This window comes from Phascolarctos cinereus, unplaced genomic scaffold (genome assembly GCF_003287225.1).
Source record: "Phascolarctos cinereus isolate Bilbo 61053 unplaced genomic scaffold, phaCin_HiC Scaffold_7;HRSCAF=346, whole genome shotgun sequence".
Classification (NCBI taxonomy): Eukaryota; Metazoa; Chordata; class Mammalia; order Diprotodontia; family Phascolarctidae; genus Phascolarctos; species Phascolarctos cinereus.
The window spans coordinates 27,994,270-28,014,213 of record NW_027556180.1 but is presented as its reverse complement, the minus strand read 5'-3'; the positions used below and the strand labels follow the sequence as shown (position 1 = coordinate 28,014,213).

The 19,944-nt window shown below is 39.2% G+C and overlaps 1 protein-coding gene across 1 annotated transcript in view; it reads left to right on the top strand.

Moving 5' to 3' along the window:
- The window catches only part of ZBBX (zinc finger B-box domain containing), a 122,335-nt gene extending 103,638 nt beyond the window's left edge, over window positions 1-18,697 (top strand). Inside the window, 2 exon segments of the mRNA XM_020980125.1 lie at window positions 14,351-14,489; window positions 15,770-18,697. Coding sequence (XP_020835784.1) covers window positions 14,351-14,489; window positions 15,770-15,872 — 242 coding nt within the window. The 3' untranslated portion in view covers window positions 15,873-18,697.
- The last annotated feature ends 1,247 nt before the right edge of the window (window positions 18,698-19,944 follow it).

The following is a 19,944-nucleotide window of genomic DNA, read 5'->3' as shown; positions in this document are numbered from 1 at the left end:
TCAGACATGAATGCAGTGACACAGTCACATTATCATACATACACATGTAATGACAGATACACTCAGGCAAGTTCCAATTATGGAATGCAGATCTCATGAAAAAACAAAACAAAACCCCAAACAAACACTCAAAAGCTTACTTATTGCTTTGTATCATATCAAGGTGTTATTTATTAGATGGCAGAATGAATAAAACTTCACCAGGGCTGATCCCCCTCTCTGGTGCCTGTGCTAGGTTTGAGGCTATGCTAGCTAAGTCTAAAAAAACTATTCATTGATCTTGGTCTGAAGGCCAAGACTTTGTTTAGATTACAGCAAAATTTGTTCACTCATACACATAGATATATGTGTATATGTGTATGAGTAAAAAATTATATAAGACTGTGTATTTATATACATGCATGTATGATTATGTGTATAGATACATGTAGGCATACATGCATTGTGTCTGTGCAGATATGTAGATAGACATGTTTGTGTGTATATATATATATGTATACACATATATATAATGAACTCTTGAAGTATCAAATGTAGTTAGTCCTCTTTGAACAACAAGTCAGTTTAACCTCTCTGGCCCTCAGTTTCCTTATGTGTAAAATGAAAAAGTTGGGATTCTCTAAGATTACTTCCAAGTTTATGATCCCCTGAATGATTTAATTCCCTTCCCCCACTACTTTTTTATGAAAGCAATTTTCAAAGTCTCAGTTTCTGATCCATAGCAAATTGGACCAGACATTTTTCTATCATAATTCCTCCTTGGTTAAAAAAATCAAAGAAGAAAACCACTCAATATGTACCTTAATGTGCCAACATAAGCCCATTTCTCTTTCATAGAAAACATTTCTGTCAGTAGCTTTCTCATCTTATTTTCTGTTAGCCCTAGCTAAGTCTTCTTCCTCTCCATGTAGATCTCTTATGAAATAGCCAGACTCAGGAGGTGGGAGAAAGAATGCTGTAGCATCAGGATAGCTAATGCCATCTTCGGCCTCACCTTTAGTCCAAATGAATACGGCTCCTTTAACAATGTAATTTCAAAAAGACCCCAGCTGGGGAAAAGTTGCAGCCTATGATGGATTCTCCATCAGCGTGCCCCACCCCCCACTGTTTCTACTCCCTACTCATCACCCTCCCCAAACACCCCCACCACCATCACCAACCACAACAACAGGGCCTTCCCACAGAAAGACAAGGAGGTCCCCAGAAGAGTGCTCGGTAGACACACTGGACCGTTGTCTCCCTTCCTCGTCCATTTCTTCACCACCTCCACCTCCACCCTGGGACATTTTGAGTTGTGTTAGCATTCCTTTCCAGGACAATGCAAGAAGAATGACTTCTCAGTTTACTGAAAGACAATGAAAGCCATCTTGTCAGTTCTCTTCTGTCATCATGGCCTAGAGAGATTCAGATCATTGAAGGAAAACATATTACATTGAATATTACAAACACTATACTTTAAAGGATTCCCCTTATCGTTAATTATATGGAAAATATTTTTCCCCTGAAACTGATTGTGTTTTTCAGTTTAAAGAATTGTTTGAAGCCAAAGAGATATTGATAGAGTCTGTAAACCCCTATGGTGTATGAAAGCCTGTAAAAGGTTCCCATTTAGTTAAATGAGCTAAATTAATGGAGGAAAGTATTTTTCTATAATAAAATTGGATAGAAAATTCTTGAATATTGAAAAAATGAGCAAATTTGTTTAGAAAATAAAGAATTGTATCCATATCTTCATCAGGGATTGAGTTCCATTTTGTAAGTTAACATTAATCATAAATTAGTAGACAAAATTTTAAGTGGTCATTCTCATAAAGTACTCATAATAAGTATAATGATCAGAGTAAGAGACTCTTTTTACTATAAAAGGCCATTGAGTGAAAGTTTTTAAAAGAGAAAATCCAGAAGGTCCTACCCCCAAGGAGTTTGCATTCCACCAGGGGCACTCCTTGGGAAGGACAAAACAGGTGGCTTGTTACATCTCCTTTCATACAACCTTGTCTTTTTTATGACATATACCCATTGGATCGTACCCAGGACTTGACAGAGGAGACCATTCAAGCCTGGGTCTTGGGTTACTGTGGTTGCTGTTTCTATCAGTGTGTGTGTGTGTGTGTGTGTGTGTGTGTGTGTGTGTGTGTGTGTGTGTGTGTGTAACTGCCATTATGGCTACTCATTCATGCTGCTATAAGTAAGCCACCTAGCATGCTTGAGGCCTTCATTTAGATCCTTTGCTATCAAAAGAAGAAAACTTAATTTAGTTTAAGTACAACTTTAAAAATGAAGAAATGTGAACTATTCTTAACTTTTTTAGAAATTAAAAACAGGAAACATGAAATAGTACAATAGCTAATACTGGCTAACAGTTTTATAGAACTGTTACTTTTACAAAGTGCTTTACGAACAACTAGTTTGACCTTTAAAGCAATCCTGCCATGAAGGCAGTAGAGGGTATTATCAAGCCCATTTCAAAATGATGAAAAGTCCAAATAAATTACTCAAGGTTACACAGACAATGGCACAGGACTTGAGCCCACGCCCTTTGACTTCAAGCCATCTTTGCACCATAATCATTCCCTATTATTGATTGGGTGTGGTCCTTTGTTCTGGAAGAGTACCAAAATGACATCACTAGGTCAAAGTCAAGGTATGGTGTGTCTAACTGATCAGAACAATATGAGATTAGAACACTCTACCAGAGATTAGGCATAAATAGTCCATATAATGTCCTATTATAGCCAGTTAAGGGAAGTATACAAGATTTTCTTTAAAAAAGAAGAGAGAAAATAGAAAAAGAAGAGTAAGAAGAAAGGAAATGAGAGAAAGAAGAGCAGAGAGACCTACATTTGAAGACAGAGAAGAGAAACAGGAAAAGGATCAGGGGAAGCCAAATAGGTCAGACAGTTTTCGATGGTTTCCAGGCAAGAAGTCATAGTCAATTGACCAGCTTCTCCATAATGATCTACTCTTCCCTTACACCATCACGTCCCAACTTAGTTTGGACTCAATGCCTCATTATATATTGTGCAATACAAGTAAGTGAAAATACTGCATAAGAAGATGATCTAGGCAGAACAAAGGCATCTTACTGTGTGTGGAAGATATCTAAGAGGGGTTGCATAATTTTAAAAGGCTAATTTTGTAAGCTTAGTCTTCAAGCACTGTACTAGGCACAGCAGAGAAAATACAGAGAATGATGTAATCCCTACTTTTAGAGCACTTACAACCCATCGGAGAAGACAACACACACACATGTGTCAGTACCTGCATTATACCAATACAGGGAGGAAAACCGGGAGCATGTGCATATGGAGAGCTCAGAAATGGTTTCCTATGGAAGGGTGAAGGAAGAGAGGGAATCTGTGGGGCATAAGTGAGGGGTGAGGGGGTTGCACAAATGGTGGGACGCCACTGTTTACAAACAGTCAAACAACAAAGGACACAGAGGCAGACTTAATCCTGTGTGAAGAATGAGGCAGAAGGCAAATATGGCAGGCTTGTTGAGTGTGGAGGGGAGTCAGTGAGAGTGAGTCTGGGAAGGCAGACCACAGAGCTGGGCTGTGAAGGACTTTAAATGTTAAAAAGAAGACTTTCTAGTTTATCCTGGAGCTAATAGGCAACTACTGGACTTACTGCAATTAAAAAGTACTTTGAGCTGCCTCACCATAACCCTGGCAGGTCCAGGGAGTACAGGCATCATCTTTTTAAAAAAAAATTAAATTTCTAGCTCGGCGACATTAAGATACTCTCATAGGCTGCTACAGCCAGCAAATGTCTGCTCTGGAATTTTGACTTCGATCTTCTAGCCCTCTCTAGCGTTCCTCCTAATAACCCTCCATGAGCAGAGGTGTGGTTACTTGCTAATTGATACACTTTGGTTTTCACCTATGCCCAAACTTATTTTCTGTCCAAGCTAAACTGTCATTGACCGGAGGAAACTTGAAAATTATGCTGACATAAAAATGTTGGTTTCTGTGAATTAATCATCTTTTTTGAGCTAAATCAGCAGTTTCTTCTTGTAGGACAAAATAAAATTGGGAGGCAGCCTGGCGTCTTGGGGGATAGCAGGGAGTCAGGAAGTCCTAGGTTCATATTCCATCTTGCCTTATGAGCTGTGTGACCCTAGATGAGTCATTAAAACTGACAACTTCAGTTTATCTGAAAAACAGATAGAATACTACTTTATATGCTTGTTATGAGGCTGAGATGAGGTATGTGGAATGCTTTGCAAAGCTTAAAGCAGTCTCTAGAGCTCAGTCATGAGTATGCCTACACTGATGTGATCTAAGAACACTATGCCCTCTGTCCTGCACTATCATCAGTACCATTTTTCAGGATTGGATTCTACAAAATATGGGCACCACATTTTGGAAAAGACATCGACAAACTTGGAATCCAGAGTAGGGCATCGGGATGGGTGAGGCCAAGGGCCTAGAGGTTATGTTATGGGCTTAGTTGAGAGAATTAGAGATTTTCTTCTGAAAGAAGACAGATAGAAGGTAAACAAAATAAGTGTCTAAGGTTAAAGAAAGCAAGGGTTAAATTTGCTCTCTTTGGTTGAGAGAGAACTAAGACCAGTGGCTAGAAATGATAGAGAGTCATATTACAGTTCCCAAAGTCAATGTGATTCTAATGATTATCTCGAAGTGGAGAGGCTCCCTCACAAGGGATTGCTGCATGGGAGGGACCATCTAAAGGGGAGTTTGATTCATAGCTGAGTGGTGGCACTGACCAAGAGTCTCAGGACTTACAAAGCACCTTATCTTCTATGTTTCCTGTGATCCCTCAAAAGTGGGCATGGACTTAGGCCACATGAAGGATGACGGGTCCAGGATTAGGGAGACCATTGTTTACTTCTACTCTCCCCTAGGTCAGGCTGCCTCTGTAATAATTTGTTGGGTTCTGGATGTCACATTTTAGAAAGGAAATAGTAACAAGGGGTCCTCTGGCCTGAGATCTTGGCAGCATCATAGCTGATCATTGGCACTTAGCTCTCTGTGGGCAGAAGGGTCCCCTCCTTCACTTGGCTCTAAAAGGCACAGGGGTAGCCCTCAGTGTTTTGGTGATGAGGGAGTAACTTTTTATTGTGAAGGCGGTTGGTCATCCTCATTCAGACGTGTTCCTAAGTCACTCGAGGTGGCCTGAAGAGGTGGCTTTCTGTTATGAACACTTTTGGATCCTCTGGGTTGAAAACTGACTCTTCTGTTGGCAGAGTTTAGAATGCAGCCTTTCTTTAGAAGGTGGCACTTCCTCCTGAGTTTGGGAGTAGTGGGGAGGGCAGAAAACGGGTAAAAACGTTGTCATTGAAAGAAAAAAACCTTGACTAGAAGCTTGTGGCTAAGTGTGACTGGAAGTATAGATGGCATTGTAGATAGGTCTTTTAGGTCTTCAATCTGGATCATTTGTGGCAAAGCAGTGGCCACCTCTTAGCTCTGCTCTGGCCTTGTTTTCATTCTGTTGACTGTCTCTTCTGGAATACAGAGCAGTGAAATGTGTAGAGGCTACTCACCTTTTTTCTGCAGGCAGAGGTGGAGAGAGGAATATTCTGCTGGAGGCAGGGGAGCTGGTGGTCTGTTTCTTTCCTTTGCTTTTCTCCCTGCTAGAAGTTGGGAAACCTGTACCCTTGTGTCCATCCAGGCTCCACTAAGGTATAAAGGCAGGTATAAATGTTTAATTCATCACTGTCCTCTTTTTAGGAATGAGTGAGTTTCTCATGCTTTTATGAGTATTGTTAAGGATTATTATATTCATTATATTGGTGGCATTTTTGATAGTTGTACATTTGCAATGATCTAGGAATTTCCCCTGATGGTGCATATGCCTAAGAGCTATAAACATGTATTAGATTGGTATTTTTATACTTTCATTAGTGAGCTAATGCTTTTTCTTGGTATTGCATGTGTTTGATAATCCACATAAAATCTCTCTCTCTTCTTTCTCTGTCTCTGTATGTTTCTCTCTGTTTCTGTCTGTCTTGCCTATCTGTCTCTCTCGTGAAATTGTATTTATATCTTTGTTTTGTGGGGTTCCAGTTTCCAGAAACTCCCAAGTCTGCTTCCTGATCTCTCCCAAGAGTGGCAGAGGGCATAGGGCATGCCTCTCCTGAAATCTCCACCTCTTCATGCAAATTCAGGAACAATGTTGATCAACTGGAATGTGTCTAAAAGAGCAAATAGGATGATAAAGGGCCTCAATTAGTTAAAAGATCTGGGAATATTTGGTTCTTAAAAGATTTAAGGGGATATGATTTTTTTTCATATATTTGAATGGTTTGCACATGGAAGAGAAAGAATATTCTCTCTCTCTACCCCTTGGCCCCATTGGGAAGAACTTGGAACAATGGATATGAGGTATGAAGATGCAAATTAAGACTTCAAGGCAATAAGAAAAAAAAACTTCCTAAAAACTAGAGCTATGTCAAAGTGGAAGGGGGAAGTAGTGGTGGTTTACCCCTCACTAGAGGTCTTTAGGGATAATATGTTATACATCAGTGGTATCAGACTCAAATAGAAATGGAGGCTGCTAATGGCTGCACATTGACTTAGAAAACCATGTTAACATTATTTATGTTCTGTTGTATTTTTATTCTTTTTGTTAAATGTTTTCCAATTATGTTTTAATCTGATCCTAATGCCCTGGGCCCAGGCCATAGGTTCGACACCTTTGCCGTAGAGGGGATTCTTGCACAATTGTGCTGGACACTGTCATATCTCATGTCCCTTCCCGCTCTGAAACGTCTCTGATTTTGTTACCCTGTGAAATAGGTGCTACAGTTATTATCTCCATTTTGTGGATAAGGGAACTTCAGAGAAATCAGCAGACTTGCTACAAGTAGGCATTTTCAGAGGTAGGCTTATTCCTCATTTTAGATCCCACACTTTTTCAAGTTTCAGAATCCTCAGAAGAAGGCCAAGTGACTAAAAAGTGTGCATTGCCCAAAGTGTAGCATGCAGTTAAATAGGGAACTTGTCGAGTCAGTAATATGCTTCTGCCTCAAACCACTGCTGCATATGCAAAATAAGTTTGGCGACCCATCATTGCATAGGAGGATTTTGTACCAGATCAATACATTTGGGAAAATGTGCAGCACTTTCAGTGAACTTGTGCTACTCCCATCTTTTATTCTTCCAGTGTTGCTATGTGGGTCTGAAAATTGCAGACTGACTTTTCACTAGTCAGGTTGACACAAAATTTTCTCAGCTGTTTGATCTTAAATAAAAATAAAAAGTAATTAAGAACAACCAGCTTATAATTCCTAACTTCATATTCCTGAAGGGTTATAAGAACCAGGTGCATGATTTCACATGTGGAGAGGCTTTTTTTTTAATCAGAGAGATGTAAAATAATGAGGGGGGGTGAAGAGGAGGTGGTGAATTGGGATGACCTTGCTCTTGTCTGGATGGCTACAATCTCCATCCACCTGGAGGTAGGTTGACCCTTTCGGTGGTGATGGCAGACATTTCCTGTAGGGGCTGGAGACTCCTTTACTTACATGGTGGATCGATGCTGTGGCATCAGCAACACTCTTGAATCAAAAGTAAGCAGAGACAAAAGGCAAATAAGAGTTTCTATCTCACACAATAAATTTCGCTGCTTACAATTTAAATCAGGGCTTAGTTGTTAACTGTTTTAAGGCTGATAATATAAGACATTGAAGTTCTTTATGGCTGTGACACAATCCATAGTTATATAACACTGAAAGCGTATTTCGTACTCACAGAGTGCATAGGAGGTATTTAACTCCTTTTCCTTTTATACTACCAGGCCCAGGTATATTCGTATTATGTGTAACATTCCATTCACAATATAGTTCAAAGCCAACATCACTGGTGGAAATTAAGATTCACAAAAATAAGGCTATGATGTGAAATTTTACTCTCCAAAAATGAATACATGAGAGTAAACAGAAAAATGATGTGGAGATTTTTTTTTAGATCAGCAATGAGCTCATTTATATTGGCCAAAATGGCTTAATGTCTCTGAGGTTGTGACTGAATTGCAAATTTATTGTCTTTTTATCAATGTGAGGAGATGTTTCCAAAACATTTATTCTTTTATTTTGTAAACTTTTTCACTAATATAGGTAATAGCTCAAGGTCTAACACCATTTTTACAAAAAAATTCTCAAGGGGAAGAGCCTTGTTTTGACACTTGAGGACTCTGAGGGTTCTTCTTTGATTGTCCTAAAAACATAGATTTCTAATTAAAGAAAAAGACTTTTCAGTAATTCAGAACAAAATGTTAACATATTGTGACAGTATCTTAAAAGTTAGAAGACATCTGGTATAGATATTCAATGAGCCTAAAGCCTTCAGTCTGAAAACTGTCATCCTTTCAGAACTAGGTGTGCATTTTCCTTGTTATTTTATTCTAAATTCAGAAGGGTTTTTTTTATAATGGCAGGATTCCAAATTTTCCTATTCCGTTGTTTGATATGAACTGCATTTTAACATATTATCAGAAGCTCATATTAATTTAACCCTACACACTTCCCAATTTCAAAGTTTTAGCATGGATATTTCTCTTTATGGAGGCAGCTAGGTGACTCAGTAGATAAGAGTGCTGGAGTCAGGAACACTTGGGTTCAAATCCAGCTTCAGACCTGCACTAGCTGTGCTGCCTTTGGCAAATCACTTTTACCTCTGTTTGCCCAATTCATTGAAGAAGGAAATGGCAAACCACTGCAGTATTTTTCCCAAGAAAACTCTGAAACAGGACTGAATGGCAGAAGAGCATCTCTCTCTACAGCATTCCAAATCTAGGGCACATTCAGTATTATATTTTTAAAGAAACAAAACAAAAATTTCCAAACAGACCCTTTTTTCAAGCCCAATTGAATTATAACACTACAATGCATACATTTTAGGACACACAATGCAATTTTTTTTTCTCTTTAGAAATAAAATATATCTGTCACTTTAGGGAAATGTTAGCTCCAACATACAAATCATTGCTTCACCATTACTTTTAATAATCACTCAATCATAGCAAAACAATCAAAGATTACTGTCTTCTGCTTTAGGAATTGTTTTAGCACAACTAAAAATACTCCACAGTTCTACTTTGGAAACAAAATACTTTCCCAGTCCTGAAGAACACTATAAATAGGGGTCTGTTACATAGGCATAAATACAGAAATGCCTGTACTCTGTAATTCTTCGCTCTCTGATAGTCAAATGACAGAGTGTATATAGAAACGAATTACAGAAATCCAACCTTCTTTTTCTTTATGTATTTTAAACCTTACATGATAAAATAATCAGGAAATCCAATCTATGGAAAACAGTCAAAGTTTGATTACATTTGTAAACTTAACCTCAAATATTGCAATTAATATTGAATTTGCTTGGGGCTATTTCTCCTTCTCCTAGAACAGATATCCCCCCCCCCGGCATATTTTTCATAGCAAAAATATTTCAGAAGAACGAAGAAAGAGTGAAACCTGTGTTTTACTCGTTCTTCTGATTTTCTACCCTTTTCACCAGATCACCAAATTCTGAATGGAAGGCAGAGATTAACAACTGTTCAAATTTAAGTGTACCTGGGAATGGCACAGCCCAGAATACCTCTGATTGTATCGTCATCATCCCAGATCGATGGAGAGTCCTGTTAACATCAACGAAAACAGGCACCTCAGCCCATCTTGGGTGAGGAGACAGTCAGAGAGGACCTGCAAACATGACAATCATTATGACTTAAGCTTAATAACTAGATATTTAGGAAGTTTAGAATATCTTTACCGAAAAACCTTGACTTTCTAAAAGAGATGCTTAGAGACTGCAGCCCGATTAAGTGACATTTACAAGTGTCACCAATGCCTGCAGGCACAAATACATACTTCCTCCTCCAAGTTAACCAAGCCAAGAAGAGAAAGGTCACTGCCCAGCTGTGGCAACAATTCAATTCAGAGTATCTTTTTTATCATATACAAATTGACACAAATTACACCAAGTATTTTCTCAAGTTCTTACATACTTATACATCTTAGAAAACGATAGATTCACATGTAGACATGATTTTCCCCCCTTAATTGCACTATCATGACAAATCTCTAGAGAGTAAATCATAGAGATACTGATGATCCCTTCCTTATGGAACTTCCTCAAACAGATTAAGGCACATGGGAAAAGCAATGAGAAGTTATCAGCTTACACCCACATTTCCAAAGGGAGTTCAACTGCCGTGGAGTCAAGAAAGCTCAGCCGAGCAGAGAAAAAAGAAAGAAATTGGCAGAAGAACAGAAAATCCATAAATACAAAGTTGGGATGAGGGTAGGGGGCTGGGAACAGACAAATAATAAGCCCATTTTCTCAGGGGAAAACTTCCACCCCCTTTAAATCTAAAATGCGTGCGCGAGCGCCCGCACATACGCGCGCACACACACACACACACACACACACACACACAACACACACACACACCTTATCTGGAGACATCAACAATCATTTACTAAGCATTGAGCTTAGTGTCAGAGATACAAAGAAAGGCAAAACAACCTTTGATCTCAAGGAGCTCACAATATAATGTGGGAGACAACATGCAAACAACTATGCAAACAAAATATAGGCTGGCTAAATTGGGGCTAAGTCCAGAGGGAAGGCACTAGCATTGAGAGGGACCAGGAAAGGCTTCTTGGAGAAGCTGGTATTTCAGTTGAGCCTTAAAAGGAAGTCAAGGGAGGCAGGAAGTGTAGATTAGGAGGGAGAGACATGGAGGAAAGCCAGTGAAAATTTATGAAGCGCCTTATGTGCAAAGAATGGCGAGGATGCCAGTTTGTCTGCATTGCAGATCGTGGAGGAGGGAATAAGTTTAAAATTGGAGAGGTAAAAGGGGGCCAGGTTGATGGGCTTTAAAAACCAAATGGAAGATTTTGTATTTCATCTTGAAACTAACGGGGAGCCAATGGAATATAATGATTTGTGGGTGGAGGGTGATCTAGTCAAACCTGCACTTGAAGATCACTTTGTCAGCTGAGTGGAGGATAGATCGGTGAGGGGAGAGACTTGAAGCAGGCAGACCCCATCAGGCCTGTGCTAGGGTGGTGATAGTGTCAGAGGAGAGAGGCAGATGCATACCACAGATGCTATGAAAGTAGAATCCACAGGGGATTAATTGGAGGTAGATGGGATACAGGGGGTGAAAGAGAATTTGAAGGGTCAAAGATGACAGGTTGTGAGTCTAAGTGACTGGGAGGATGATAATACCATCAGTGGTAATCAGAAAGTTACAAAGAAGCAAAAGTTTTGAGGAAAAGATGATGAATTTCAAATGTATGTGGATCATCCAGTTTGAGGTGTCCCGTAGGCAGTTGTTGATTCTATACTGGAGTTCACAATAGACATTAAGATTGGATAAATAAATCTGAGAATCTTATCTGCACTGAAATGACCATTAGATCCATAGGGTCTAATGAGATCACCAAGTATTATTAGGATAGAATTGAAAGGTGAGAGGACCCAGGAAAGAGCCTTGGGGGACACTGCCAAGTAGCAGGTGTGATTTAAATGAAGATCCAGCAAAGGAGACTGAGAATGAGTGGGCAGATAGGTAGAATCAGGAGACCCATGAGAGAAATGAAATGAAATGATATGAAAACAAGAGAGAAGAGAGTGATTGACCCTATTAAAGGCTGCTGAGAGGTCGAGGAAGATGGAGATTCAGAAGAGATCATTAATTTTGTATTTAAGATCACAGCAATTTTGGAGAGAACAGTTTCAATCGAATGATGAGGTTGCAAGCCAGACTGTACAGAGTTCAGAAAACACTGAGAGGAAAGTGAGTAGACACCTGTTGGTAGGTTGATCTTCAAGGAGGTTAGCCATCAAAGGGAGAAAGTGCTGGATGTTAGCTAGTGGGGATGGATGGATCAAGTAAATGTTTTTTAAAGATGGAGAGATATGAGTCTGTTTGTCCGGAGTAGGGAAATGACAAGGAGAGATCAATAATTAGTGAGAGAATGGGAATGGTAGAGTGGACAGTTTGCTGGAGAAGACCATATGGAATAAGATTGCCTGTTCATGTACAGGAGTTTGCCTTGGCAAGGAGAAGGGCCACCTCTTCATGTGAGACTAGGTTTAGGGAGAGATAGTGGCATAAGGCATGTGAGTGATGCAAGATGAGGAGAGGGAGAGAAGAGGGAGCTCTTGCAAATAAATGGCCTATATTTTTTCAGTGAAGTATCAGACAAAATCCTCAGCTAACAGAGTGGTGGGAGAGAGGGCCACGAGAGGGATGGAAATGTTTGGAAAAGTCTCTGTGGTGAGTTGTATAGTGAATTGACCAGGTATGTATAAAGGATTGCCAGCCACAGTGAGGGCCCAGTTGAGATTATATAGCATTAATTTATTTGTTATGCGCCTAGTCAGCATGGTTTCATTACTTTCTCCAGCTTCATTTGCAACATGTGAATAGAAGGCAGATGTTCAGCAGACTAAGCCTGCCATGGTACTTTCTGCAGGTAATAAATATAGACTCTTTCTTGCAGAACCTTAAGCTTCTGCTACTATGGAACCAACAATAGGGCTTGAATCAGCCACACTAAGGATGAAACAGAGTAATGATTTAGATGAAAGGCTTTTACCGACCTAAGAAAAAGGGAAATTCCGAGCCTCCAAGAAATATGGAGTTATAGGTGCCAATATTCCTGAGCCCCGTAATGGTAATTAAAAAGCCCTCTTCCCTCAAATATGACAGTAAGAGGAGAGTGGAAGAAGCTGTTTCTTTTCACTCCTCTGTGCTTAGGATTCACTAACAAAACTGCCACGGAAGGAGGACACATTGCTCAAAATCTAGGGAGTCCATCAGTAAAAAGTTTAATATCGTTTGTGGTTACAAGTGAGGAAGTGAAGAAAGCCAGAGAGAAGGGAAGGTCTCTCAGGGCCAAGTGGGCCTCTGAATGGGAGCTATTTCTCATGGATACTTACTGTACATAGGAAACATATCCTCATGCTGGGTTCACACCCAGTCAGCCACTGGCCTTGGAGTCAGTTTATTATTTTTCTAGAGGAGTGGACAGAGGTTCCTACTTCACCGGTCTCATTATCCTTATGATTCAAAAGAGGACTGTTAGTTTTTTTTTGTTTTTTGACAATGGCTGGGGTAGAGAAGAGCCAAGACACAGTGAGTAGAAGTGGCTTTCCATTTATGCTGAAAGGGAGGCTTATTCTAAAATGGCATCACTCTCGTCAATAAACAGATCACATGGGCTTCCATGCCAGTACCCCAGCCATTATAGACACGTGTGAACAGAAACCGAAATAGCCAATCATGCAGTGAGAGCAAGAGATTCCAGATGGACAAATTCCATGCACATCACATTCATGAGATGTTAAAAGACATCTAGAGGAAGGTTACCAAGTTGTTAGCTAGATCTTCTGTGGAGATGGATATGGAATATGGAAAGATAAAAATGAGAATTCCATAGGATAAGAAGGTACCAATGAGCTGCTTTCTGCAATGGTAGAAGGAAGACGCATGTTGATGAAGTAATAGATTTATCTAAACTCTGTGTGGAAGTACTCTGTTTCCTGTATGTGGTTATCCCTATTGGCCCATTTACTTATCACCACAGTAGAGATTCTATTTACCCCTCAAGGATATTAGGATCAAATGAGATCATATATACTAAGTGCTTTGCAGACCTTAAAGTGATATGAATGGCAGTTGTGGTTATGAATATTATTGACACATTTTGTGTAACTTCTTCATATCACTACACAGCTGCTTACTCCTTCGTTGATTTATGACCTATAGCTCACAACAGGATCTGGAAGCAAAGGAGAATTGAAGTTCTATCTTTTAAAACTCAGAATTTTAATTGCCTCTCAAATCCCAAGGAAAATATTGAACTATAGAACAAGGTACTTTACCTGGAAAGGGCAGCTTTTCTAAGGAAGCACTCTGCTTTAGAATCACTGATATTAGGGTCAGAAGGGACTTCAGAGGTCATATCGTCCAGTGTTAATTGGAATATCTCAGCACAGTTGCTGTAATTTCCAATTATGAAGAGGACCTCAAGGAAGAGTTGAATGTGGGGTCAGTATAGAACAATATAACAGCATCCTGGCTTCATTGACAAGCTTTATCATTTTCTCTTAAACTTAGTGAATTTTTCACCTGTTAGGTAGTCCATTCCAAATATAATTATAAAGGTATCCACAAGCTGATTTTTTGATCACTGGCCAATTTTAGACATCTGCATCACTGATCTCCCCATTGCTCCTTTGCACAGAGAATGGAGAATTAGTTGTATATATGAACTGACACACCACACTCTTTACCATTCCTAGGTAAATTGTCAGCGCTTTTTGTCATGAGATAGAACAGTGACAGTGTCTCATATAAAATATTTCAGATGCTCCAGAAAGACCTTACAGCTTAAACTCTGAAAAGTTATCGGGCATCAACAGACATTCAGAGAAGATAAGTAAAACTAAGACAGAAGTCCCAATGATATCAGGACTAAGGGACTCCAGTAGACTTGACATTTCAAGGTAAGTAACAAATGGCATGCGGTGAAATTGCTGACATGCTGAATTCCTTTCCCGAGCAGCATAATGAAATACATGCCCCACAAGTGTGTGCTTCCCAAGGCTCTAATTACACCAGAGCAGATTTAGAAAAAAGGCTAACAATTCTTGAAATTATGCCATGTTACGTTTTGTAGAATTATATTATACTGTTTCAACTTGGAAGAGGTCAATTGTTCTGTGCCATCCATATAATATGCTAGAACAAGGGGATTATGTGGGGTGGGGGGAGAACCCTCTAGGAATCTTCCTGTATTGACTAAAAGTAGCATATGTGTAAATATAGTTGAGTATTCGAATAAATCATCCTAGTGCGTCCCAAGCTCTTCAGCACTGATTTCTCCATGATCCACGGAATTACATATAAGTGATATTAGTAATTGGGATTATTCCCAGCTGCAATGAGCTTCTTCATCTGAAAATTAAGGCTAGCTTGTTCAGAGATTCAGATTTTAACTTGCTCAGTCATTTCAGCCATGTCTGACTCTTTGTGACCCTATTTGTAGTTTTCTTGGAAAAAAATACTGGAGTGGTTTGCCATTTCCTTCTCCAGCTCATTTTATAGATGAGGAAACTGAGGTAAATAGGATTCACTGACTTGCCCAGGGTCACACCGCTAGTAGGTGTCTGCGGCCAGAATTGAACCCAGGAAGATGAACATTCTTGACTTCAGGCCCAATACTCAACCCAGTGTTCCACCTAGCTGCCCATATTTTAACTGTTATAACAATTCATCAAGTAAAGTGAATATACCAATCGAAGATAGGCACCAGTTGATAGGGACTCTGTATTTTTCAGAATGCTGATGAATTAACTTTTTCATCCAAGATAGTTTCCTACATAATAGTATGATATGTGTACCACGAAAAGACAGTATGGCATAGTGGATAGAGAATATTTCTTAGAAGCCAGGGAGACCTGATGTAAAGCCCTGCCTCTGATAGATCCTACCTGTGTGACCAGAGGCAAGTCACTGAACCTTCCCATGCCCTGGCATTTCTCTTAAGTCTATACATTCCAGATGACTTGATGATCTCAATGGATGGGAGCAGTTTCCTTGGTGAAACAAGAAGCTGCCAACTGCAATCCGTCTGAGAGCTGTTAGCTACCAGTGGAAACTCCAGGTGATCTGAAACCAGCTTCATGCCCTTCATTATGTAGGTGTGGTACTGGTCTTGAAGGCCTCCTCACACCCCGATTTTCTCTTCTGAGTGTTGATTATTGATGTGTTTTGAATCCCCCAGCTTGGATGCTGAAGTTTACGGTCTGTTATTGTCGTCGGAAAGCAGCATAGAGGATGAAGAAGAGAACTCTCTGGAAAAGCTACAAGTCATTGCCCTCCACTGACCAAGAAGAAGAAGAGACTGATCAGTTCCTTATGTTTAACTTTTGTGTTCACAGATGAAAACAAATATAAGACAAGATTTAACCAAATGAACCTACATACTGGTCTTAGCTGACGAAAAAATGGATTATTGAGATCTCATTTCAAAGCCTGCATATTAATGAAAGTTGCTGAAATTGTTATAACTTTAAGATATATTTCTTTTGAAGGATCAACGATCTTAGTAGTAGTAGCAGTGCCATTAATAACAGCACATTGAGATAGCGCTCTAAGGGTTTACAAGAAATATTTCCAAATATACCTTGTTTCTCAGATCTCATTAACAAGATCTGGGTTAGGAAGAAAACATGGTTGTGAATTGAATGCCCAAGGAAACCATATACGTCAAAACAGAATGGAGCATTTCAATAAAGAATTTGTTATTGAAAGACATTTTTAAGCATTGAGTGACATTGTCACTTCAAAAGAGACTAATTTGACTCAAACACAGCAATTTACCTACTTCAGTTGAATTCATGGTTAATGAAGAGAAGCTGTGTCTTTCTATTCATAAAACAACACAAAGCAAAACCTAGCTTTTATTTTTAGGAGTTCTCATAGCTTCAGAGAGGTCTTGTGCTTGTATGAGACTTCTGGTACACCCCCTCCCCCCAAGTCTTATAGCTAAGGAGGCTGAGGTCATGAACTTGAAGTGACTTTTCCCAGATTACACAATAGTAAATAATGAGTGAAATTAAAGCCCAGCTGACTCCAATTTAAATGCTTTTTCTATAGTAACATATGGTTAGGAGAGCAAAGAAGATTCAAAACATTTCTTTGAAGTTGATGTAACAGATATCACTTTAAACTTTTTGCTTAACTTTTTAAAAAATAAAACAAAATCTACAATGTGTATGATAATGAGCTTGGTTTCAACTCTTAAAAATATGCTTGAATGTATTATTAAAGGAATGGTTAGTTAACAACTAGAAAAGGAAGTAGTAACGGTACAGCTCCAGGATGGTTCCAACAGGCTCAGGTTATGCCAGACTGTACTTATGTCTTTTTTTTCAAACTGATGGGTTAGGGGAATGCTGAAGATTCATTTTACTTAAATTTTGGCAGAACATTTAACTAAGTTTCTTTTTTATGCTTTTGTAAGACAGATACAGCAGTATGAAATGAAATGATAGTACAGTTTGGCGTATTTAATTTTTTGAATGGTCAACACACAGAGTAGTCATTGATGTTTAATGTCAACTTGTAAGGAGATCTACTTTAGTCCTATAGACCTATGCTTTGCCCAGTGCTATTTATTTTTTTTTCAATCTCGAGATGGTCACACACTCCCTCACATTTAATATATATTATATACTTTCAGATCTTTCTCATTTAATTGTCATAGCAAATATTTATCAACTTTGGTATTTGAATGCCCACTGTCTAGCATAGTACTTGACACAATGAAATTTTGTAAAGTACTTTTTGAACGTACTTAATGAAGTTATGTTCACGAATTGAATGATTTGAAAATTTGGTATATAGTAACACATATAAATGATAACTATCTAATATGATATTCCTAGATTCTTATAAACCAAATATGTATATATACACATACATAATATTCAGCCTCAGAGAGGGAAGCACTATAGACTTAGGCAAAGATCTCCTATAGAAAATGGGATTTGAACCAAGTCTTGAAGGAAATCAGGGAAAGTAAGAGGCAGAATTGAGGGGGAAGACATTCTAGGTTTGGAAACAATCCTTCTAAAGACCTGGAGACAGGAGATGGAATGTCACGTGTAAAGAATGGAATGTAGGCCAATAGAGCTGGATCATAGAGAGTATGGGAGTGGGTGGGGGAGTAAAATGTGAAAAAGACTTTAAATGTAGGAAGGGGACAAGTTATGGAGTTCTTTAAATTCTGAACAGAGGAAATACACACACATATGATCTTGGGGGTGATGGAGAGCTAGTGGAGTTCATTAGATAGTATATTTCTATACTTTCAAAAAATTCATTGGCAGATAAATGGACATGGACTGGCGAGTAGAGAGAAATGATGCAAGAAGAACAGCCAGAAAGTTATAATAGTACAGGTGAAATGTAATACATTTGTGACTGCATGTGTGGAGAGGAGGGAACATATACAAGAGATATTTGAAAATGGATGGATTATGGAGAAGTGAAAATGAGGAGTTGTGGGTAACTGGAAAGTTGTTGGTGCCCTTATTTGTAACAAGTTCAGAAAAAGAGAAGGTTGGGATAGGGGAAAGAATCTTATGAATTCTATTTTGGGCATGTCAGATTTCAGGGCCTACAGGGTATCCAGTTCAAGATATCCAAAATGCAATTCTTGATGCATGACTAGCTCATTAGAGAGACAAAGACTTTATACATACATCTAGGAATCATCTGCAAAGAGGGGATAATTGAACTCATGGGAACTTGTTCACCAAGAGAGAGAGTGTAGAGTGAAAAGCAAAGGCAGAGCCTTGGGGGAACACCCATGGTTAGTGGATGAAGTGTCAGAAAAGTAGACTGAAAAGAAGATATTAGACAGGTAGGCAGAGACTTGAGTACAGAAACCTAGAGAGTAGAACTTATTCAGGAGGAGATGCTCAGTAGGATCAATAGCTGTGCAGAGATCAAGAATGCTGAGGATCTTATTAAAGAACCTTAGATTGTGAAATTCCAGAGGCTTACTACTGTACTAGCAGACTTTTGTGACTACCACTCCATTGCTTCCAAAGCACTTACTGGGTAAAAATTCATCTAAGTTTTGCTTGTATGCTTGCTTGGAGCTGTTATGTAAAGGAATTTTTGACATTAAACTTGGAAATTAAAAAAAAATGGACTCTGGTTGTATTTTCTTGCCTCTGTCCTGGGTTTTCTTCTCTCTTGACAACTTCTGTCCCTTGGTGGTCATTATCACCCTTGAATTCCATTATCATTTCTATGTAGATGACTCCCAGATCTGTATTCCAGCCTGAGTCATTCTGAGCTCTGGTCTTATATCACCAAATGTCTTTTGGACATTTCCAACTTGATGTCTCCCATTTGCATCTTAAATTCAACATGTCCAACTCATTATCTTTCCTCCAAAATCTATCCCTTTTCTTAATTTCCCTGTGTTACCACCACCATGCTTCTAATCACCCATCAAAATTAACTACGACTCTTTCCTCAATAGCTAAGCATTTCCCAAATTTCTAGATTCTGCCTTTATGACATTTCTCACATATGCACCCTTCTCTTGACTCCTGTATCCATCAAGTACCCTCATCCAAATATGCTCTTATCTCTCACCCGGATCACTACAACAGCCTCCTCATTTGCCTCTTTCCCTCATGTCCCTCTCTCCAATTCAGTTTCCGCTTATCTGCCAAAAACAATATTCCCAAAGCACAGGTCTATCTGGTGATCATATCACACTCTTACTTTTAAAAGATTAAATTAAAACTCCATTAGCTCCCTGTTACCTCTGAGATAAATATATAAGCCCATCTGTTTCAAACCCTTCAAGCCTTTCTTTCCAGGTTTATTAAACATTCCTCAGCCTCTCCTTGCTGCTATTCACACATGGTGTTGTATCTCCTATCTCTAGGCCTTGGCCCAGGCTGCTGTCTCTGCATCAAATGCACTTCCTCCCCGCTTCTCACTCTTAGGGTCCTTAGCTCCCACCAAAGCTTAAAGGTGTCCTCCTTATGCGAAACATCTCCCTAACCACGCCAGTTCTTGGTCTCCACCCCCAACTAGAAATAACTTGCCCTTGATTTTACACACATTTTGTTTTTACTAGGTGTAGGTGTTGTTTCCATCAATAGAGTATGAGGTCCTTAAGGGCAGGAATTGCTTTATTTTTATACATCTATCCCCTATGCCAGGCACACTACCCTAGTCACATAGGAAGCGATTAATAAATGTTGTTGTGATTAAAATTATTATAGAACATTTTATTTTATTGTTTTTTCATCTCTCTCTCTGGCTTCGTGTCTGTCTGTTTTTCTGTCTGTCTCTCTCTCTCATATGTATTGCTAGCTGCATTTGCTTGGAAGCAATCTGTATTTCCATAGAGGTTGTCTGCTCCTG